Source organism: Emys orbicularis, chromosome 3 (genome assembly GCF_028017835.1).
Source record: "Emys orbicularis isolate rEmyOrb1 chromosome 3, rEmyOrb1.hap1, whole genome shotgun sequence".
NCBI lineage: Eukaryota > Metazoa > Chordata > Testudines > Emydidae > Emys > Emys orbicularis.
In genome coordinates this window covers 149693168-149717647 of record NC_088685.1, presented here as the reverse complement: position 1 = coordinate 149717647, position 24480 = coordinate 149693168, and the positions used below count along the sequence as shown (strand labels likewise).

At 42.1% G+C, this 24480-nt stretch overlaps 1 protein-coding gene across 1 annotated transcript in view; it reads right to left on the bottom strand.

Moving 5' to 3' along the window:
* The window catches only part of TTC27 (tetratricopeptide repeat domain 27), a 170756-nt gene that overhangs the window by 134154 nt on the left and 12122 nt on the right, over positions 1 to 24480 (bottom strand). Inside the window, exons 4-5 of the mRNA XM_065401810.1 lie at positions 14686 to 14826; positions 6870 to 6972 (exon numbers count right to left, since the gene is read on the bottom strand). Of these exons, the coding sequence (XP_065257882.1) occupies positions 6870 to 6972; positions 14686 to 14826 (244 nt within the window). The remainder of the gene's footprint in view (positions 1 to 6869; positions 6973 to 14685; positions 14827 to 24480) is intronic.

Genomic DNA, 24480 nt, shown 5'->3' with positions numbered 1-24480 from the left:
GCAGACTGAACCATAAAACATTGTGGAAATCTTGTAACTATGGGCTCCCCCCTACAGTTCCAAGTTGCACATACAAACTGAAAAGCAATGCAAAGCAACAATGGCTGTAATTGTTGCCAGAAACAGACCCATCCCAAGATGTAAACACATCAGAGCGAAGTTGTTAAGATGGGTTACATACAGATATGGACAGCGAGAAGCACATGCACAATGAAAAAGGAATGCATCACACCACTATCTTAACTTCCCCCAGCATAAACTGCATCCCAAACTGTAAACGCATTAGAAGTAACCTGTAATGATGGGTTTCACACAGATATGCATTGGTAAAAGCACAAACAAATTAAAACTTTCAGCAAGTGATAATCAAATGAACAGAAAACCCTTAAGAACAACTTTTGCACCACACTCCGAGCTTGGCATGTGCCATCATGTAAGATTAAAGGAAGTATTGCTTCACACGACATATAGTAACTCCTCACTTAAAGTTGTCCCAGTTAACATTGTTTCGTTGCTGATCTATTAGGGAATAAGCTCATTTAAAGTTGCGCAATGCTCCCTTATAGCGTCGTTTGGCAGCTGCCTGCTTTGTCCACTGCTTGCAGGATTCTCTGGAAGAGCAGCCCCTCCTTGTGGAGATTAGAACCAGGGGGGGCCAGCAGTCCCCCTCCCACATCAGCTCCCCTAAATTCCCTGCAAGGTACGTGGCTCGGCAGCTGCCCAGCAGCAGTTCAACTGTCCCTCCCCTCACTGCTGTGCTGCTCCTGCCCTGCCCTCTGCCTTGGAGCAGCTCCCAGGAGCCTCCTGCTTGCTGGGGGAGGGGAGCAGAGGGGTGCTGATATCAGGATGTCCCCCTGCTCCTGTGCCCCGCCCCCACTCTGTACCCCCTCTCCACAAAGCGGAGGAGGGGGACAGGGCTCAGGGACAGAAAGGAGGGAGCTTGCTGGAAACTGGCTGATCTGCTTAAAAGGGCAATGTACTTGAAGTGGCGTCAGCGTACTTAAAGGGGCAATGCACGTCTCTCTCTCACTCATGCACGCACTCCCCAGCACTTTGGAAAGTCAGCACCTGTGCAGCCATGCACGTGCTGTCAGGAGGAGGGAGTGGTGCTCTCCAGCTGGATAGCGTGGGCTCATCATCATGTTCAGTTTTTGCAGGGAAGTGTTTGCAGCTACTGCCCTGCATCTATTGTGTTTCCTACTTCCTGCCTCAGTCCATGCTGCCTTGTAGAGTGTGAGGCTACATTAACAACAGCGTATTAATCCTTGAGGGCTCAGCCGAGTGCTAGTTTATCATTTAGCAGCAAGGCATTCCCTGGGAAATATTCCACCCTCTTACTCCAGGACCTCAACCAAGCTTCACAATCATTCATTGCTGTGTACAATATTAAACTGTTTGTTTAAAATTGTTTAAAACTTATACTGTATATGTATATAATGTCTTTTGTCTAGTGAAAAAAATTTCCCTGGAACCTAACCCCCCCCATTTACATTAATTCTTATGGGGAAATTGGATTTGCTGAACACCGTTTCGCATAAAGTCACATTTTTCAGGAACGTAACGTTGTAGTTAAGTGAAGAGTTACTGTACAGTCAACTTGTGGAACTCTTTTCCAGAGGATGCTGTAAAGGCCAAGACTATAACAGGGTTCAAAAAAGAACTAGATAAGTTCATGGAGGATAGGTCTATCAGTGGCTATTAGCCAGGATGGGCAGGGATGCAAAACCATGCTCTGAAGTGTCCCTAGCCTCTGTTTGCCAGAAGCTGGAAATGGGCAACAGGGGATGGATCACTTGATGATTACCTGTTCTGTTCATTCCCTCTGGGGCACCTGGCACTGGCCACAGTTGGAAGACAGGATACTGGGCTAGATGGACCACTGGTCTGATCCAGTATGGCCGTTCTTTTGTTAAAGCAGCTTCACAGGAAGGCTATAAAGGTAGCCCTTAGCAGCAGCAAAACTTCCATGTCATCCTTTGTCTCCCTGCGCTGCCAGGATGTATGCACACATGGCATCCCTATTTTCCCTTGCATGCCTGGACCCAGCATCAGTATGCACATGTGTAGGATCCTGCTGACTGTACAGAGTTTGCAAACCAGAAGCATCCTGAGTTCACTTTGTGCAGAAATATGTGCCTTTAGCCTCGTAACTGTGGTGCAGTGTGAAGCAGGCCACACTGGCATCCAGGCAGATTCATAGACAGAATCAATGAGCCTTCAGCCTATCAAATGCTCACTCCATGACCATCCTGCAGCTACAGAGCTTTAAATTTAATTTCTTTTTCTCCAGGACTCCTGATGTCAGGGTACAGTTTCATGAATCCTAGCAGGAGTGGTATGTGGGGTTCCCCCAAAACCAACAAGTGGCACAGATACACCGCTTATAACAATATCATTTCTGGGGAATAAAGTCCCCGTTACCCCCTTAAAGTACAAGAGAGATCTCGGCACCCTAGCATCATGAAACTTTCCTGAGTTTTCCACAGGTTAGCAATAACCTGCCTCTGTAGTACACCAAGCCTTGCATAATGATGGAATAGTAACCTTTGTGGTTCGCATATTCACTTGTTCCTTGTGGCAAACAAACAATGGACACATGAGTGCTATTGACGGCCTCAATGCAGTTTGTGGACCGCATCCTTTGAAAACTAGCTATTATTTCTGGATCGTTTCTTATGCCAACCACCAATGGGTAAACCACAGTGTTAATCACCTCACAAACCTCGCAGTGAACTTTCCAACTCCAATGGACATGTAGCCGACTGGGACAGCCAACTTCCACAGGGCAATAACAACCTGCTTCTGTACCAATATGGCTTCCCTCAATCAAGTGCCCTGGTGCTGGAGGGTAGTGCAAGATTCTCACATAGCTCCATGAAGGTCTGTTTCCTCATGTGGAAGCACTGGAGTCACTGCTGCTGCTCCCAAGGCTGCAGGATGATGCAATCCCATCACACTGTGCTATTTCTCCTGCACCAGAAATGGTGGTACACCAAAGGCAATAGTGGCATTCAGCATATCTGTCCACTGTGCCAAAAATGAATTGTTATTGCAAGCGTCTGTCTTTGATTTCAGCAAAAAATAATGCTGAAATGCCATCCAGCATCTTGCCAAGCACCTACTCCACTGCATAAACATTTGTCCTGCAATAAGGAATAGGAACAGCTCATCCAATAGATCCATGACTACAACCCAGTTTTGCAGAAACAGAAGTGAGGACAACATGATCCAGAAGTGTCATCAGCATACGTGTGAAGGCAAGGCAGAAATGTGTTCCACATATGGGTCCAAGAAGGACTGCAACATAGTACCAACAACACACCAAAAATTGGTTCCTACAGGGTCTCCATGTGATTCCAAGAACCCTGGCATACCGTCCCTGAAATAGTATGGGGGGAGGGATAGCTCAGTGGTTTGCGCATTGGCCTGCTAAACCTAGGGTTGTGAGTTCAATCCTTGAGGGGGCCACTTAGGGATCTGGGGCAAAATCAGTACTTGGTCCTGCTAGTGAAGGCAGGGGGCTGGACTCGATGACCTTTCAAGGTCCCTTCCAGTTCTAGGAGATGGGATATCTCCATTTATTTATTTGGGGGGGGGGGGGGGGGATAGCTCAGTGGTTTGAGCATTGGCCTGCTAAACCCAGGGTTGTGAGTTCAATCCTTGAGGGGGCCACTTAGGGATCTGGGGCAAAATCAGTACTTGGTCCTGCTAGTGAAGGCAGGGGGCTGGACTCGATGACCTTTCAAGGTCCCTTCCAGTTCTAGGAGATAGGATATCTCCATTAATTTATAATTTATTTATTTAGTAGCACTAAACTTGTGTACCAAGACAGCAGTGTGGATGCACATGGGTACACAGCATTATATGCATGTCTAGCAGAGCAAATGTAGGGGTGGGTTTGGCTGGCTCAAGCCCGCATGAACACAACCCGTACTAGGGTATGCACACCAGTGCAGACATAACCTTAGTGTGCCCCAAACATAGCATCCTATTTTTAGGTTTGCTCAGAAATTCTTAAAAATAAGATTTTAAAGGCAACACACATGCTAACTACAGACGCTCCCCGGGTTACGCAAGACCCAACTTACGCAAATTCACACTTACGGAAAAAGTTCCATAAGCCAGAAATAGGATTTTCAAGTTGCGGAAATATTTGCCTAACGTACGGGTATACGTTTCCGACTTACGCAAGGCTTTCCGGAACGGAACGATTGCGTAAGTCGGGGGGCGTCTGTACTCAAAATCGCTGTCTGACAAAATACTCCATATTACAGGTTTTGTTTTTTCTGCTACCTTAATTCTTTGAGTAAGAGTTTCAGACAAGCAAGAATACTTTATTTTTAAAGTACTTTGTACTCTCCAGCAAAGTCATCATACAAATGTTCAGCCAAATAAATGATAAACTACAGTCTCAAGTGCAACTGAATAACTGCTGGCATATAGACTGATGTTGACACTGTCTCCCTCTCACTGATTATTCATCTATACAACTCTTGTATTCAGAGCAACAATCACTGCAGAGTATTACAAATGGGTCATTTGCATTCTCTATAATAATGAAAAAGCTTTTGGAATCCCTCCACCTTCCACTTCCTAACCTGAACAACAAACATCAGCAGCCACCTGTCTGACATTTAGTTAATTTTATACAGAGTTTTTAGGAAGCAGCTATCCATCCAGACTAGGAATCCTGAAGATAAAAAAAGAAATAGCAAAACCCCACTCCTTTATAACTAAGTAGCAACATTTTCATCTAATCTAGTCCAACCCCCACCACCAGCAGCAGCAAATCAGGCAAAACAACTCTCTCTCTCTCTCCAACAATTCACCACCTTCACAATTCTTCCCTTTGAAGAAGGCAGGGGGGGGAAGAGAAAGACGGGCTTTGCAGCACACCTCGAAGGTCAGATTTTATAGGATTTTTTTAAGCAACAGGTTGATTAGGTTTAATTTTTTTTCTGAAGTGCTCAATTACCACACTGATCAGTACAACATCTGATTTTTACCTTAAAAATACAATTTGCTAAAATGATTATACATTTGCTAATTAGGATATTAGGAGCTCAAATCAGAGTTGTTTATCTTCATGTCAGTTAATGTCCAAGATTTCCTTGGCTTGTATGTCAGCATGTCAACTAATTTAATTTCATGTGATGAAAGTAAAGGTGTCCTAGAATTCCTTTATTCTGAAAAGTGTGATTACACAGCAAGTTTCCCAATGTTATGGATTAAAGACATTTGGTCAATTAGACATCTAAGTTACTGAAGTTAAATGAACAGGAGTACTTGTGGCACCTTAGAGACTAACAAATGTATTAGAGCATAAATAAATAAATAAATAAATTAGATGCTCTAATACATTTGTTAGTCTCTAAGGCCTTGTCTACACCCAGCCGCTAGTTCGGCGGCTGGGAATCGAAGTTCCGGGTTCGATTTATCACGTCTGGTCTGGACGCGATAAATCGATCCCGGAAGCGCTCGCCGTCGACTGCGGTACTCCAGCTCGGCGAGAGGAGTACCGCGGAGTCGACGGGGAGCCTGCCTGCCGCGTGTGGACCGCATCTGAACCGCGGTAAGTTCGAACTAAGGTATGATGACTTCAGCTACGTTATTCACGTAGCTGAAGTTGCGTACCTTAGTTCGAAGTTGGGGGTTAGTGTAGACCAGGCCTAAGGTGCCACAAGTACTCCTGTTCTTTTTGCGGATACAGACTAACACGGCTGCTACTCTGAAACCTGAAGTTAAATGGTTTATAGTCCATAAATGAAGTTTTCCCACACTCATACAATACAACTGTGTGGAAGTTTGTTTAAAGCTCTCGAAGAGAGAAAGATAAACACTACAGAATTTAGCAGATGGACCCAGTGCTGGAGCAGCCCAATGGCAGTGGAGATCACTCACCAATTCACAGGATTGGGCCCAATATAATTCTATGCTCAATCTTACCATTGTATTTTACAAGTTTTTGCTATTCAGATGGTGATTTTGCAAGGGCACCAAACTACAATTTGGTACTCTGGACATCACTGTCATGCCTTGATCCTAGAGCTGGTTCAAACCCCAGGAAATAACCTTTCATTGCCAAAAAAATGTTCATCCTGTAAAATAGGGGATTTAAAATTGTCTATACCTTTTTTGGCCAGGGCAAAATCTACACATGCCAGTGCATGTCTAAGTGGGAGAGAAAAATGTCTTAAAAAACACTGTTGAAAATATAATTTTAGGCTTCATAGTTACAGCAAAAAATCTTCAGCTAACAAATAAACTCAATGTCTTAAATATCAATGGTATTTTATTTATGTTTAATTCTAACACTATTAGTCTGCTTTCCTCAGCATCAATATTCACTTCAAAATTCAATTTAAAAATAATGCCCTCTTTCTGCAATGTAACCCAGCACGTCTTTGGAATTGAACACCATGTACCGAACATTTCTGGTTCAGGTTGATAAGAATTCTGATACTCTGTGAGGAGGAGCAGTAGAAAATTGCTCAGTGTCTCTCACAAAGTTGCCAAAACCAGAAGAATTCACATTTGAAACTCAAATGAGCCTTGTTAAATAAGAGACAAGACAGGCATAATGCCTGCAAGTCAATTTGTGACATATTAACAGTGGCATACCACTGAAACACTTTTTTTGTTTCCAAGCAGATAGAGTGTAATCAGAATTACAGAGCCTTAACCAACAGAGCACCCACGAACAAGAGAGAATTGTTAAATCAATGTAAATTTAAGAAGTGTCTTTCTACTCTCTGCAGTTACAAAAGCACCTGATAGGCACAATGCTGTAAACTGTGACACATCTACAAAACTCTTCTGACAAGTGATTGGTATTATATGTGAACATAATCAAATAATTTGAAACGTACCTTGTTCTATACAACTCTGGGCAAGAGCGAAGAGCTCAGGTGATCGCTCCTCTAGCAACTGCTGGTGAATATTCACATATCGCAAAGTCCACCAAGGCAATGTCTAAAACGGAGAATAAGAATATTTTAAATGAATAATAAATACAACTGATATTCTTTTATAAACAGATTTTAAAAATATAACTTAAAAAACACAAATACAGTTGCTTTATAAAAATTCAATACCAAATCTGATCTACTTGAGGTTACATTAAGGTAGGAAGTTTCCTAAAGTGTAGATTCAAATTATATCAAGGTTGAATAAATCTTGAAAGAGTCAAAAGAAAAAAAACAACAACAAAAATCTTACTATATAGATGGGTGCTCAGTCACTTAACAGTTAATAATTTTCCCCTCTTGTATTCCCCTCAGATGATGGCTTCAATCAACAATGCTCTTTTCCAAACATCCTCTCCTTTCTTCTGAAAAGGGGAGTCCTAAAAGTCTGAAGTTGTCTCACAAATAAGACAATTATCACTATCTTTATGACAGAGTTCTAGTTCAATACAAATGCCGCTCAGCTTTTTGATATAATATGGAGAAAAGGTGTCACCCAATAAAAAGGGAGAATTCAATTAGTTATGATTTGAATTCCCTACAGCCTTGCCTCTCTTTCTCCTTGCTATTTTAAGGGTTGTAGTTTAAAATTTCAACCATTTGTCTCTTCGGACCCAGCTCTGCATCAACGGGTTGAAGACTGGCAGTGAAGGTTTTTCTTCTTCTACATGTTAGAATTTAAAGCACACCTTGTCAAGATATCTATTCCTTGACTCAAGGAACATGCACATCTCACCACAACATATGTAAAGGAACTGTCAGATTCAGACATTTTAGGATTTCGTATTAAGATCATTCTGAGCACACTCAACAAAAGACAAGCTAATTTAATAAGGCTGAAAGTGCAGTTTAGTATTCATAAATAGATAACCATTAATATACTGAAGGGAGATAAAGGAATTCTATCCTGAGGTTGTCCAGTAACAGAAAACCATGTGTACTTCTTTCTACACTGCAACAAATAAACCACATTCTAATCGTTGTAGCCTATCCTGAGAGTAATCAAATCCAGGCTCTGGCAGGCCAATGTGAGTCAGAAAATCCAATCTACATCAAACACACGGGCTAGATCTCAGTCCTACATCTGGCTTGTATCTGAACAACTTTGTCTTATCTACTCTACACATATTGGCTGCAGTTACATCTACACCAAAAAAGACTGAGGCTTCAATACACTCCTATGAAGGAGAGATGAGAGCCAGCATGTGACACATTTTCACATGCGTATCACAACATACTCATCCAGAGCACTAAATGCCACAATAAATATGTGGGTGAAACCAGAAAAGTCACTAGCTCTTGAATGAACTCTCACAGGAAAATAAGAAGAAAAAAACCACACCGCCTGTGAGTGAACACTTTTCCCAAAGTGATCACTCTAGATCTGACCTATCATTTCCTCATCCTCAGAGGAAACCTATGCAACACTTTCAAAAGACAAGCATGGGAATTTAAATTCATAAATCATGGTCTTAATAAAGACACTGGATTTAGGGCTTGTTACAACAATCTGTAACTCGTTTTTTGTTTTATTGGGGGGGGGGGTAATCGGCCACATCACCTTGAATGGTCCCCTAGAATATGTGCTAACTACTTATGCTAAACTATCTGTTTGATCTTGTATTTAACTGTGACACTCTATGCACCTTTCCCAGACCTGAGGAAGAGCTCTGTGTAGCTTGAAAGCTTCTCTTTCCCTCCAACAGAAGTTGGTCCAATAAAAGATATTACCTCACTCACCTCTTGTCTCTAATATCCTGGGACCAACACAGCTACAACACTGCATTTTCACTTGTAGTCAATAATATGAGATATTTGTAAAACTGCTTTAATACTTATGTCCACATTTTATATATAAAACAAACACTTTTGTTACCTAAACTCCATGTTTTTTGTCTGCAGAGTACAGTGCAATTTTATCACAAGTCATATTTGGTGTTTCTCTTAGAACCTCAGGTCATGGGATCAGGTATTTACATGAGAATCTCACCTTTTGCTTTTTTAAAAAAAGGCTTCTTGCTCTTATGGAGAAAAGCTTGAAAATGTGATGTGAGTGCACACTAAGAAGCCAGAAGGTAAATCCAAAGAACCCAAAATGTATTATTTTTGAACATATTTTTAACTCAAGCTAGTAATTTTTGGGGGGGCCTAACCATGATGTTTAAATGCTTGAGGTTAGTAAGGACAACCTAACTTTAATTTTAATTCTTTGCTTTCAAGTTTCCAGAACATGAAGAGATCATGTTTTTTTGTGGTAAGCAGCTTTGCATGTTTACTGTGCACAGATAACCTAGACACAGCCTATTTTTAAAACTTCAGACTGGTTTATGAAGTTCATCCTCAATAATAATAAGAAATTCTGTTTAAAATTAAATGTGTTTGAAATAAATTTCAAGTTAACAAAGAATGTGTGTCACCCAGGAGAAAAAGCAAGGCAAGCTTGTGTATATTTTGAACTCTGCACATTAAAAAGTTTATCTCAATGTATGAGCATATAAACATGTGAACATTAAAAACTCGGAACATTTATATTTCACATTGCATACTGAATTACATCCTGAGTTGTGTGAATATGCACACTTGTTAATATTTTTATAAAATCAATACAAAGAAATATTAATGCAATCTTAAATCTGAGAATTTGAGACAGACAAAATGTACTACAGTAGAACCTCAGAGTTACGAACACCTCGGGAATGCTTGTTCGTAACTCTGAACAAAATCTTATGATTGTTCTTTCCAAAGTTTACAACACTGACTTCATACAGCTTTGAAACTTTACTATGCAGAAGAAAAATGCTGCTTTATTTTTTTAGTAGTTTACATTTAATGCAGTACTATACTGTACTTGCTCTTTTTTTTGGTCTCTGCTGCTGTCTGATTGTGTACTTCTGGTTCCAAATGTGTGTGGTCGACTGGTCAGTTCTTAACTCTGGTGTTCGCAACTCTGAGGTTCTACTGTACATATATATGGAAGCAGTTACAGTTACTGTAGGAGTCATAACTGAATTTTCTTCTTTTCAACCACAATGATATATTAATGCAGCTTTTTGCACTATGAGAAATAGAGTAGCTTTTAAAGAAATAATTCCATTTACTTATAAGAGAATCAACAGGCACAACCTACAACAATTGGGTAGATTTTAATATCTTCAGTATATCATCTAAAACAAGCCCACAAAATATAAAGGTAAGTGTCTGGTTTGCTCTGTAAATCTACATATGAAATTCACTGCAAAAGAAAAAGTATCTGATTTGTGGTCAAAAATATTATTCTATGATTCTATGCAATATTGACAAACTCGAGCATTCAAAAAAAAATCATGAAAATAGGGTCTTTGTTTCTTTACAGTTCATCTCCTCTAAAGTCTTATTATCTGAAATCAAAATTTGACACCACAGTTTTCTTCTGTGAAAGGTAGGAGGACAGTGAGAATTTATGGATGAATTCCAGTGAACAATAATCAGCATCTGGACTGGTAGTATGAGGTAAAGCTTTTTGTGTCTCTGTGTCTGGTTTAAGTTTTCCCCAAAACTGTGCTCACCACAATCTTCATGTGGGGAGAGAGAAGGGAGGGCTGTGCCTGGCCAGCTGGAAGAAAAGGTGTGTTGCCCCTTTAAGGGCTCCCTTTTAACAGGTGGGGAGAAGGGGGAAGTTTACATGGATGGGAAGGAAGGGCACAAAGAAGTTGGGGCCAGATCAGGAGGACATCACTGCATTGCCCCTTCCTGCTGACCATAAGAGTAAATGTCAATTTCAGCTGACACAAAATATCAAATCGGTAATTATCAGTGCGCCTACAGGGACTGGGTGTCCGCAGCCCTGTGGCTGTGCAGGGAGCCCCCTGCAGCCCTGCTGTCACGGGGGAGAATGATCGGGTCCTGACAGCAGAGCTGCAGGACTCCCTGTGCTGTCTCAGGGCCTGTGATACCCAATCCGCGTGTGGGGAGGCTGTGGACCTGGCAGGGCAGAGCAGAGACCCCCCAGCCAGGACTGCAAGGAGGATGACAAGCCCCTGGCTCCAGGGAAGGATACTCTGCTGCCGAACAGTTCCTGGCCAGGGATGGCGCTCACACACACCTGAGTGGTGAGTGGGGCTCGTGACACTGGATGCCTGCAGACACAAGGTGCGGGGAAGACCGTAGTCCTGGCCAAGCAGAGACCCCCAGGCAGAACTGCAATGATCTGTCATCATCATCCCTGGCCATGGAGGAGGCCACCCCTCTGTTGAATGGCTCCTTTTCCAGCAGGAGCCATTCAGCAATGGAGTGGCTTCCTTCCTGGCCAGAATCTTGTCCTCCTCCTCATGGCCCTAGCTGGGAGGGCGCTTGGGGATGGGGGGCGGAGGGTCTTCTCTGCCAGGACGCCAGCCTTCCTCTCATCTTCTGCCTGCAAGGATTGGGTGTCAAGGGCCACAATGCACTGCAGCCTCCCTCACACCTTGCGCCCCAGTGTCTTGGGCCTCTTGGCTGCACAGGGAGCCCACTGCAGCCCCACTGTCAACACTACCACCCCCCCCCCCCACAACTGAAAAAATAAAAATACTTACAAATAGAATTTTTTTAAATGGATAAAAATTGTTAAAATTAGAAAAAAATAAATATTAAAATAAATAAATAATAAAAATCTGCCAAGCCCATCTATATGTTACATATATTGCAGAATACTGAGGTCGGAGACTAGCATCCCTACAGGAGCAGAATTAAGGTTGACGACTGTGGTGTACAACAGGTGCAATAGTGGTAAGGTGTGTCTGTGGGTGGAGGAGTAGCAGGTACATATTGATTGCGGCTTAGCTTTTCATTTCCTTGTGTTTGTGATTTGGTGTCAGGTATGTATGTTGTGTGCATAGCATCTTTTTTTAAATAAAACTGAGGTTTTTTTATACAAATGAACACATACCACATTATGGTTTACCATTTGTGTGTGGCAGGAAGCAGTTCTCTCTCTGAGCTATCCAACTCTCACTGATTTCAACAGAGGCCTTTCCACTGACTTTAATGGAAGCTGGATGAGACTTTAGGAGCTTTTTGGAAGCTACAGTAAGGAAGCGTGAATAGCTTTCTTTATAATAAAAAATAGCTGACAATGATGAAGTATTTGCTTTTGAAACCTATCTGAGGCAAACAAAATTGTAATACTAGGGATGGACAAGGTTCTACAGCTGTCTCAGACCATAGCTCAAAGGAGAATCATAACTGATTAAAGTTGTGCACATACAAGCAATACAAAAATCTACCCCAATTTAACTTACCCCACTCTGCTTGCACTGGGAGAATGTGCATGCTAGAGTTCACAAGTAGTGTAATTTTGCCAATAAGATATAACACTAAGGTTACTATCCATAAATATACTATGAATCTCTATACAGAATGGCACTTAGCCCTTAATGTTTGGTTATTTCAGTGTGTGTGTGTGTGTGTGTGTGTGTGTGTGTGTGTGTGTGTGTGTGTGTGTGTGTGTGTGTGTGTGTGTGTAAACAAGTGTTAAAATATGCTATTGTCTATAAATGCCAAGAAAGTATTTATATATACACACACTTCTGTTCTACAGGTAAGTGTACATCAACCTAAAAGGACTGCACACACAGCATCTAGGGAAAAAAATCTAAACCAATTTACAGGCAGTTGATTATAATCTGCCTTGAGAGGAGCTATCAAAACGTATAAAATACTGTCTATTTTAAACTGCAATGAAATATGACTTATGATATCAAGCTGAACAAAGCAATGGCTCACAAACAGAAGACCTTGTAAAAGAGGTCAAATCCTTCCCCTCCTCCCCCCCAATCACTTTGTTTAGAAACCCAAAGGCAATTTAAACATGACTGTGTTAGGAAATGAATACTATTCTTTTCACAACCCTGTAGCGGAGGATATATCTGGGGTTTATAAGCTCAGTGATAAAAATTTCCTCTGGCCTACAGCTTGCCACACAGAGGTCTCAGAGTAGAAAAGAACATTTTTGTAAAAATTTCAGTTAAGTCAGTTGAGCTGTGCATGGCACTTATTTTATTCAGTTTAATTTTGGGGGGATGGTTTCAGGATTTTCTTTTGTATTATTTTAAAATTTGTCAAGTATTTAGTCTTTCATGTGGAATAGTATGTGCGAAAAAGAGGGCTATATTAATGTTGTAAAAGGTAGATTTCTCAGAATTTTATCCAATTCTAAGCTCATTTACATGAATATTACAGAACTGAAATACTGAGAGTTTTTCGTTGGATTTAAACTTACATGAGAAAGAATGTCAAGTATCAGCCTTGCGTCTGATGAAGTGGGCATTCACCCACGAAAGCTTATGCTCCAATACTTCTCTTAGTCTTAAAGGTGCCACAGGACCCTCTGTTGCTTTTATGAGAAAGAATGGCTGGGTAACATTAGGAAACTTGCAGAAAATGGTTTTCAGCAGCTGTTGCTCCTGAACTAGCATTAAAACTTGGTTTTATCACTTTTAATAGTGTAAACAAGCCTTTGGACAGGAGCAGATCCCTCACTGTGCCTGTTTGTACACCAGGTACATTTTCTCCCCTTCTGGCTGACCTAATTGCTGGAGCTGAACAGCATTCATCTGGAGTGAGAGGGGAAAAACAAGAGAGCCTGGCTTCCAGAAGTACAAAACAACCAGGAACATCTCCCACACTGTTTAATTCAGGCCCCTATGAAGATGCAGCTGGAAGTAGGGGTTGCCTGCCCAAGCACCAAGATGGACCAAGGAAGCCTTTTGACCTCAAGCCAGGGCCCGCTCAACTGCAATGCATTGGAGAGAAGTCACTGCTGCTAAGGGCCTCCCCAGCTCCAGAATCGCCCTCTGCCAATCAGACTGCTTCTAAGCTAAAGCAAAGGAGGAAAATAGTCAGAAAACTTTATTTTAAGGAGGAACTCAGGGAAACCTCTCTGTCTTTCATGTGAAATCAGAAAGGGGGGCGGATAGGGATATGGTCCCCATAGTTGTTTAGTACTCCTAATGTGCTGGCAGGGTGGGGATCTAGCTGACAATTCAAAACTCAAGGAGAGGAATCTCTTAGCTCCACTTCCATGCATGGGAATAAGGCAGATAAACCCATCCTGTCTAGAATGGGAGCAGCAGGCATCCAGGCCAGAGAATGTGCTGCACTGGCTTACAAAGATTAGCAGTTTTTGAATAACTTTATAGTATGTAAACGTTTGTGAAATAGAAAGGTTACAGTATGTAAAAACAGGATTGTCCCAACTGTACGTACTACACACGCGTCTGACGAAGTGGGCATTCACCCACGAAAGCTTATGCTGCAATACATCTGTTAGTCTTTAAGGTGCCACAGGACTCTTTGGTACTATACATTTAGACTCATGTTATTCTAATTATATATGTAAGAAAAACAGCAAATTCTAACACTGAAATTATCTTCCTGAAAAAGAGGTGCCTTCATCCCTCACAAGGGAAAAAGTCCCAGTAGACATTTCTCTGGCTTAGCTATTAGAAATTCAACTTATATAAAACTTATCTTTTAGAAAAGATAACCCTTGATTTTAATTCCCTCACTATTGTAGTCACTGCTTTGTTGTGTAGAACTGTTCTTTTAGAGTAAGTCATCTCTGAAAGCAGAATAGGCCAAAAAAAGAGGGAAGACAAAAGAAATGGAAGAGAAAGAAAATAGTAGACAGAATGAGACACTGGAAGAAAAATGAGAACCAATCCATGGTTGGCAACCACAATAACTATTTCCACACATTTCATACCTGAATAGCAGCAAGTTTATGTCTTGAATGCACAAGAATCACTCTGGCTAACATCAGCAAGATAGGAAGAGAAGTCAGATTATAGACTGATTCACCATCCAGAACCAGCATACTCAGAACAGCTGTACACAATGCTTTGGGCTGAAAAAAGAAAGAACAAATAATAATATCAGCACCAGACAATATTAAAGCACTTAAATAGAAAATAATGTATTACAGGGCTTTAAAAAGATTACCCAACACCTCACTGTGATGCTCTGTACCTCGGGGGAACATCCTACACTCCCATGTTCATCTTTATAAAATGATTGTGTGGTATCCAATGCAAAGTTTGTCATGTTGGGTGTCTTCGGAAGGCTCATAATGCACTGAGCATGGTTGTTATAGTGATGTTATAGTAATGGTTACAGTAATGTTATAGTAAGGTTATAGGTTATAATTTCATGTATATAGTTATGGGCTGAAAATGTATCCTCACGGCTTAAAGCAAGCCCATGCAAAAACTCTCCAAGAACAGAGAGGCAGTTCACACCTCGTCAGGGCATGAATGGGACAAACCCAGCCCAGCCTCACAGGAACAATGGACACTGGCTTAGGCAGCAACAAAAGAATCTGTTAGACCCTGGAGGGAGTCACCCCTTCCTTTGGTCAGTTTGGGATTGCAATGAGGTAATGCTCACCTGACTCTGAAAAGGGGGGGAGGGAGGGAGAGGGGGCAAAACCAAGAGGAAAGAAAGGACATGATAAAAGGGAGAGACATTTTGCCATGCTCTCTCTCTCTTCCACCTACATCTACAGACACCACCACCACCACCAAGCAACTGAAACGCTGATCAAAGGGGAGAGCCTGACTGAAAAGTAATCAGCCAGCCTGTGGTCAGAAGCATTTAAGTTTTTAAGGACACTGAAAGTTTTAAGATCAGCTTAGAATGCGTTTTGCTTTTATTTCATTTGACCAAATCTGACTCGTTATGCTTTGACTTATAATCACTTAAAATCTACCTTTATAGTTAATAAATCTGTTTATTTCTTCTACCTAAAGCAGTGCATTTGGTTTAAAGCGTGTCAGAGACTCTCCTTGGGATAACAAGCCTGGTACATATCAATTTCTTTGTTAAATTGACAAACTTATATAAACTTGCAGCGTCCAGCAGGTATAACTGGACACTGCAAGACTGAGGTTCCTAGGATTGTGTCTGGGACCGGAGATATTGGCTAGCGTCATTCGGTTGCAAGTAGCTGGGAGCAGCTTACATGCCAGAGGCTGTGTGTGAACAGCCCAGGAATGGGGGTTCTCACAGCAGAGCAAGGTAAGGCTGGCTCCCAGAGTCAAGGATTGAAGTGGCCTAGTAGATCACTGGTCCAGACAACACCAGAGGGGAACGTCACACTCACCAGAGGATAAAGTCTGCTCACCAGGCTGACGTACACTGGTACTCTCAAGCCACAACCCCACCCCAAGGCCTACCCCTTCTTGCTTCATCTCCTGCTGGTGGGGTATCCCTGCTAGATTGGGCTTAAAGACTCCAGTTCCCTGCTGGGTAAAATCTGCATCTCCAGTTAGCAGCAGCCCCAGCACATAAATCCCATGTCAATTAATGATGCTGCCCACCAAACAAACTAACCAAAACTGCCTCCAATAATTTAATTAAGTCACCTTATAGCCACCCAAATAAGTCAATGTAGTGCATCCTTCCATTGTCCAAATAAATTAATGCTGGGTGTTTCTCTAATAGACAGTTAGTGCATGCTATCTCCTCCCTCCCCCAGCACAGAGTCCTCTGATGGGGATAGTGTCAGCACAGTCCCCCATGGACATGCAGAACCCTCTGCTTGGGAAATTATGTTCCATGACTCCCGCTAAAGGGACTGCCCTCCAGAACGTCTCCTCTGCTTAATGGGGTATGGGTGCCATCCCCCACAGTGCATCCTGCTCTTAACCCAGAGTCCATACATCCCTCCAACTATTTTAACTGTAATGACAGCCTTCTCCCTTTACAAAGGCAGCTGGAGATGTTTATTTTCATGTCACTCCATCAGTTTACTCTTGCTTTATGTTTGGAAGGTTTCCTTAGCAAACAAAAGTTATGTACTTTTTTCCCCAAAAGTAACAGCTTTGCCTTCAACCTCTGGAGAATCTCTCATCTGAGAAAGATTCTTAGTCATCTTGGGTGAGTGGGGATTGTTCAAGCCCTGATGTAATATTAGCTGAGCAAAATATATATGGCTGTTTAAATATTAATTTGTTCCCAAATGGAGTAAGGTTATCTGCATCTAAACAATATTCAACACCTTGACTGTCAATTTACACTCAAGAAAAAACTTGCTAAGTGAAGTTGTTCACTTTTTAGTGGAGTCAAATCCTTGCCATAGCAAAGCTGGCTTTTTTCCCTCCCTGATTTTTCTGGGTAGTGCTGTAATTCATTTATATACATTTAGATAATTCAGCCTTGTATCCTACAGCCAATGCTGCAGGGTATCAAACTGTTCGATACCGAGAGGAATTTTTACATGACATCAGTATAGTGGTTTCAATTCCATTCATGAAAATGAAGTCTATGATGGTCTGATGAACCACTTGTGAGTAAAACAGTAAAGGAAATAAGTTGTTTAACAGCTGTACCAAAAACCTAACCCCAGGCCCCCTCAAAGGAAGAATTTTACCAACATCCGTAACTGATCTGATTTTATGAAAAAGGTAATATGCTAAAGCAGAGGTCCCCAAACTTTGGGGCGTGCCCCCGTAGGGGGGCACAGATGATCATTCAGGGCGTGCGGCTGGGGCCCCAGGCCAACCCCCCATGGAGGCTGGGGAGGGAGCGCCACCCAGCTCCGCTCCTAGCCCTGTCTGCCAGCCCCGTGTCCGGGGCTCTGGCTCCCGGTGCCACTCCCGCCCCCAGCTGTGGCCCCATCCTCGGACCCCTTACCTCTGTCTACGCTCCCCTCCCCCTGGAGCCTTGGCCCTGCTCCTGGCCCCAGTTGGGGGGTGCGGACAGGGATAAGGGGGGGGCACAACCCTGAAAAGTTTGGGGACCACTGTGCTAAAGAATAGCACCAGGGATTCATTTGGAAACTAATTTATGCATACATCAACAAATTCAGTGCTAATTTTAAACTGTTTTTTTTCTTTTTTAAATTTTTCCTATGCTTACAGATACAATAAAATAAAGTACTAAAAAGCACAAATCATACCCACTCCTATCAGCAAACCAGATGTCTATTTTGATAAAGACAAGCTCTCTGACCTTTGATATGTTGCAGTAATCTACAGTAAAATTATTTGCTGCAGCAATCCATTAGGCACAAGTTCACATTTCAAAGCCACTAGCAGGATAAAAGACACATCTGTCCAGTTAAAGCAGTGTCAGAAGGACAACCAAGAGGGGTAGAGATAGGTGGTAACGCTGTCCCAGACTTAGAAATGGGTCTAGGACTTTCAGAAAGCTATAGCAATTTTTCTTTTTAAGTTGCTCTCACAGTGTCATGCCCTCCTCCATGCAACCACCACCACATGGAGAGTCCATTTCTTCATGTCCAGAAACCTAAGCCAACAGCTGATCCTCTAAACCCACTCTCCAGACTGCATTTAGGAATAAAACCCAAACCAACAGAACTTGCTGCTAAAAGATATCAATGAGGATGAGAGCTTAGTAGGATACAAAAAAAAAGGGTTAGACATTTACAATACTGACAACATCAAGCATTCAAAAGTCATGACTCAAGTGTCCCCCATCCCTCCTCCTCCATCTTAAGATTTGGCTAGAAATCATGAGGTTTTAAAAATAATATATTTTTGAGTTCTTTTTATTTGCCTTCTAGTGTTTGAGCCATTAGGGGTTGCATTTTAAAACTTTAATCTACAGCAGGAGGGGGTTTCAGAACACACACCAAATATCAAAAAAGCCGGCATAAGAACTGTGAGAGTCACAGTCCATTTTGGTCAATTTCACAGTGTTGTAACTATAGGGATCCTGACCCAAAAAGGAGTTGTGGAGGTGGGGTGGTCGCAAAGTTACTGTAGGGGAAGTTGCGGTACTGCTACCCTTACTTCTGTGCTGCTGCTGGTGTCAGCGCTGCCTTCAGAGCTGGGCAGCTGGAGAGCGGCGGCTGTTGGCCAGGAGCCTAGCTCTGAAGGCAGAGCTGCCACCAGCAGCAGTGCAGAAGGATGGTATGGTATGGTATTGCCACTCTTACTTCTGTGCTGCTGCCTGCAGAGCTGGGCCCTCAGTCAGCAGCTGCCACTCTCTGGCCACCCAGATCCGAAAGCAGCAACACAGAAGTAAGAGTGTCATGGTATGGTATTGCCACCCTTACTTCTGCGCTGCTGCTGGGGGCTGGAGGGGCGCTGCCTTCAGAGCTGGGCACCTGGCCAACATCTGCCACATTCCAGCCACCCAGCTCTGAAGGCAGCGCAGAAGTAAGGGTGGCACGCTTGTGTAGGAGGAACTCTGAGTTGGCTTCTTAAATACCTTCATGCTGTTTCACATCTGATACTCCTTGATGAAACATAGGACCCTTTTCTTATAACAGGCTTATTCAAAGTGATACAAGCTACAAAAGTGAGATCTTGGAAGAGTGTTGCCGTTTTCATAATGTAATACAAATACTGTAATGATAAATAATTAATAAGTGTGTAATAAGCATGTCATAAGAACAAATTTTATATTTCCAAGATCACTGCTTTTATAATTTATACTCAGGTAAAGGAGAAAATCCCTGGAAATATTCATTTTTAGGAGGGGGTTCGTGAGACTCGACATTTTAGTGAAAGGGGTTCACAGGTTGTTAAAGTTTGTGAACCACTGGCTTAGACTAACTCAAATCCGATGGAAATGAGCCTGCATGTGGGGTGGGAAGAGAATGAAGTTTATTATATAACAATAGCCTGAATTAATGCCATGGAAGGGGGTCCCTAATGCGGAATTTGGGGCCATCGTGTTGTGAAGTACACTAGCATTTTTTTCACAAGAATTATGAATGGATTCATTGGTCTCTTAGTGAAATCATACTGATACTTTCCAGCAAAGGGAACAGTCTGACGGTGTAGAAAAGGATTCAAGAAATGAAGTGCCAATTTGAATGTGTGAGGATAGGGATTCCCAAAGCTTTTACGAAAGTCCCATTAACTAAGAGTTTCTCGTTAATTTAAAAGTGATCTAAAAATGAACTGACAGGTGAAAGGCCAGCAGGAATTGTTATTTGTTTTAAACACCCTATGGCTTGTCTACAAGAATACTTGGTTCGTGGCAAGTGGAGGTGTAAATCCAGGTGGCCGTATAGACCTTATTGCTCACACTAAAAGTTCTCTAAAAGTGCTCTTTAATATACTCCCATTTCAAAGCAGGCTAGCACCACGCTAGTTTTACACCTCAGCTTGCTGCAAACTAAGTGTTCATCGAAGCCCCAGGGTGTTTAAAATAAATAATTCCTGCTAGCCTTTCACCTATCAGCTAATTTTAACTAAATTAACTGTTAACTGTTTATCTGGACTAAGGGCTAGTCTACACTAGAAACACTACAGTGGCGCAGCTGCACCAATGTAGCTGTGCCGCTGCAGCGCATCTGGTGAAGGCGCTCCATGCCGACAGGCAAGAGCTCTCCTGTCAGCATAATAAAACTAACTCTGTGAGAGGCGGTAGCTAGATTGGCGGGAGAAGCTCTCCCACCGACATAGCAATGTCCACACTGGCGCTTCAGTTGGTGTAACTTACGCCATCAGGGCAGTGGCTTATTTACACCAGTGAGTGACATAAGTTACACAGATATAGGGCTTTTCTACACAACAGGTTAAGTCTTTGCAGGATCAGGGCCACAGATTGTAAACCTTTTACCACAGAGGTCACCTCTTCCCCCCCACCCCCCAAACTTTTTTGATCCCAGCAAGTTCAGTCCAAAAATTGAGATGTACTTTTTTTCCTTTTTGTATTCAGAGTCATTATTTGTCAGCTTTCACCATTTCGCATACAATACCTGAGGCAATATCAGGTAGACTATTTAAGCATTCAAGTTCCTTAATGGCTGTTGTGCAATTCTGAGATCACTTCAGGGAAATGGAACACATATCTACTACTAAACTGTCAGCTGTACCTCCATTTGGAAGTTATTAAACCATCTCAATATCTATACTCATAAGCATCAAAGCATAATTCAATTCTGTTAAAGATCCCACAGGATTATTGTTGAATTTACCTATAATCTAAGTGGGGATAGGATTAATTCAGAGGGGAAGAATAAATTTATACACCCTCATGAACACATTGCTCATGCAAGGCGTCTATAAGGACCCTACCTGTAGCTAATCTAAAAAACAGTATTCACAATTTGTTCTTTCACCTGATTTATCCAGGGACAGAAATAATTATGGTCAGACCCAGTTATAAATGCACTCATAGCACAATTATAATTAGAAATGCCTTCAGATGCTGATGCTGCCTAGGAGTAGGCATAAACCAAACAGCATAAAGTTAAGACCAAGCTCATAAAGAGCTCTGAAAACAAGAAGGGTAGTTTTGAACATGCTCCTGAAATGAATGAGATGCAGAGGTGGGGAAAAGGAAGGTCTATTATGGTATTTAAGATAACATGACATGATTGTGTTTCTTTATTCTTGAAACAGGCAGCAGCACATTTAAGTATGGAAAGTTGGGACTTGAAGTGGTGGGGGAGAAAGCATTGCAGCAGTTATAGTGACAGGCGATGGAAGCATGGGCTAGGCTAGGGTTTCTTAGCACAGATAGAGAAAATCAGCAGCATTCTTTATTGATCTCTCTCTGAGTTTGCACATTCAGGGTGGAGAAACAATGGATTCAGAGAGAAACAAAACGTCTCAACTGGGGTTTTATTTTGTTAATTGATAGAGTATTTCTTCTGTTTTCCCTCATATTTCTTGATGTAATTTATATCAGGACAATTAAGTACTAATATGTGGATAGGTTAGAAAGTTTAAGAATATTGAGGAAAGAATAGAAATCGGAAGTTTATGTTTTGTATTTAAACTGTCTAGGCTCCGGAAGTGGGGGAATGGACAGAGGTAAGGGGGCCGAGGCTGGGGGAGGGGCTGGCTAGCGCTCCCTCCCCATCTCTCACAGGGGCTGGCCCAGAACCGAGCCATGCCCCCTTAATGAGCATGCCCCCCAGTTTGGAGACCTCTGTATTAGTTGATCTATGATACAAATGCTGGACTTTACAATCCTTTACACTAACCATGATGTCCAGTTTTAGTTCCTTAATGTCTCAACAAGTTGCTAAACGTAACTTACAAAATAGCAACTAATGCCTAATGCGCAGTTGCGACAAAGGCACAAGCAGATATAATGCTGTGCTACTAAGGTAAAAACTCTGCTAACCCTCTTAGTTACTGAAAGGAATTATGCCTTGGGGGGGAAAAAGTTAGAGCACCTACTGTCGAAGACAGCTCAAGCTGGCAGTGGTTGGTGGGAGCTCTCCAGCTCCATACAGGCTAAGTTAGAAGTCCAGCATGGATTTCCTTCCTGGCTTTTGGTTCGATTGTGTGCTGAGTTGCCTGACAGCATAAGGTCCCTGGATCATTTTTTGGGGAAGGAGAGAAGAGGCAATTTTTAACATTGTTTTTGACTAGTTAGGAGGCTGTCAGTTTCTCCCTCTTTAGTCTGCCCACAACTCCACCCCCACCTTCATTCATTGTCATCCCACTCTAGTCATGTTGTTGAAGGTGGGGAAGGAGCAAATCTAAGCAAAAGCAAACACTTTTTGCCCCACCGCCAGTCAAGACCATGGGGAGCACTGAGATGTGAATCCTCTAGTCCCTCCCCTGAAGGCCACTGAGAGGGTGAAGAAGTTAGCATCTCTCTGTTGCTTTGATTCCATTATTCTAGGACAGAGTTAATTCTAAAGAAACTATGTTGAACCACAGATACAGAAGCACTCATTAGCGCTGGCTGCACTGCTCCTCTTTGCTGTGATCCTGCCAGGAGCAAGAGCTAAGAAGATGAGCAGCCAGCACTGGCCCATTCCTATTCACTAGGGACAGACACACACAATGACACTAGGGTAAGCGTTCATCACACACTAAGAAAAGTGTCTACAATTACACTAGCTATGATTCAACTATTCTTGTCCAAAGTTCTGTTTTCTCCATGCAAGAATTGATATCACGAAGTGGTGCAAACAAAGCAGCTCCCTGATCTGTTTTAAGCAATGGTTACGTCAGCTGCCGCAAGAGCAGCAAAAAACTATGATGATGTATATTTTTATTTGTCCAAGATTTAACTAAAGGCATCAGCTATTGTATTCCTATAAGTAGATCTTTGTAGACACTCTAACTTCTATTAGTACAGGAAGAGAGATATAGAGAAGTCTTGGTGAGAAAGTGGCAATTACACTTCAGTCTAACTACATACCTCTAAAACATAATACTTCAAAAAGTTATTACTTTGCTGTATATGAAGAAAAAGATTCCAAAGTAAATAGAATTATCCACCAGTTCTAACTTTAAAAATCCCTTTGCTATCTTGTAGGACTATCATTTGTCTCAGTAATATGAAAATGCTTAATGATAACCCTATTTATTAAGGGTTTGATCCTGAAAAGGTGCTGAGCATCCACAACTCCCACTGAAATCCACCTCAGCTCTAGATGCTCAGCATGTTTTGGGAACATCAAGCCTTCAGTTTCCCTTCTGTTGGACAATCTTTTTGACAGTCCTTGAGAAACAGCTTCTTTGTTAATCATTTTAACTGGATCAAAACATTGTAGGCTAAATACTCTCACAGTAATTATGAATATACTATATTGCAATTAAAGCCTCTGCCATATCCCAAATAAATTAGAGAGATGCCGTAGACCAGGGGTGGCCAAACTCAGCTCGCGAGCTGCATGTGGCTCTTTTGCACTTAAAATATGGCTCACAGAGCCCTCCATCCTCCACCTACCAGACTAGAGCAGGGGGATCTTGGGGCTTCAGCCCTGCAGGAGATGCCTGTCGGGGCTTGGGGTTTCAGCAGGAGTGGGGCTGAAGCTCCAAGTCCCGGCGGGCTGAAGCCCTGAGAACTTCTGAAGATTATACTATGTGGCTCGGAGGGTCAGTAAGTTTGGTCACTCCTGCCCTAGACACTGCCTCTGGCTGTTCTGTTGAAACTTTTTTTTTTTTTAAGGTAACATTTTGTTCTGCAGTCTGACCAGGTTGAGATGTTTGGAATAGAATATTATGAATTGGGGAGGAGAAATCTCATGCTATTCCATGTGAGAACACCAGATGGCAGCTTTGAAGGTGCTCAAAAGGCTTTACAAATGTGACATTACCCCCTTCCCAAAATTTATGACTGCACTTTTGAATCTAGTGCCTTAGTCTAATGCGTGGCCATGGAAGCCCATTAAAATATGTGCTTGTGTAGAATCGCTGGGATTACCTGGAAGTTAACAAGATTAAGAATGTTTTAATACAGAAAATAGGAATGCTTTGTATATATATCAGATCTTTGCAGAAAGCCACAATCTCAGAACCACTGAAGTCTGCTTCTCAGGAGTTTGCAAGACATAAGTTGCCATAGGTTCTTTGAATGCAACATTTCTGTACCTTATGTTTGCCAGACACTGAAGTGTCCACTCTGAAATACTCTCTTAAGACTGTACTTGGAAGAGGCTCATGCAGGGAAATGAGAAAACCCCATGACACTCTCACAGTCACCCTAGCTGCAGCAACAGAATTTACAGATAGTAAATTTCTATTAAGTCACATTGCCTGCATTTGTATAGGACACCTGTGTATGCTTGTTACAGGAGACATGTGCTATCAGTGAATAGAAGTGACAGTAATTA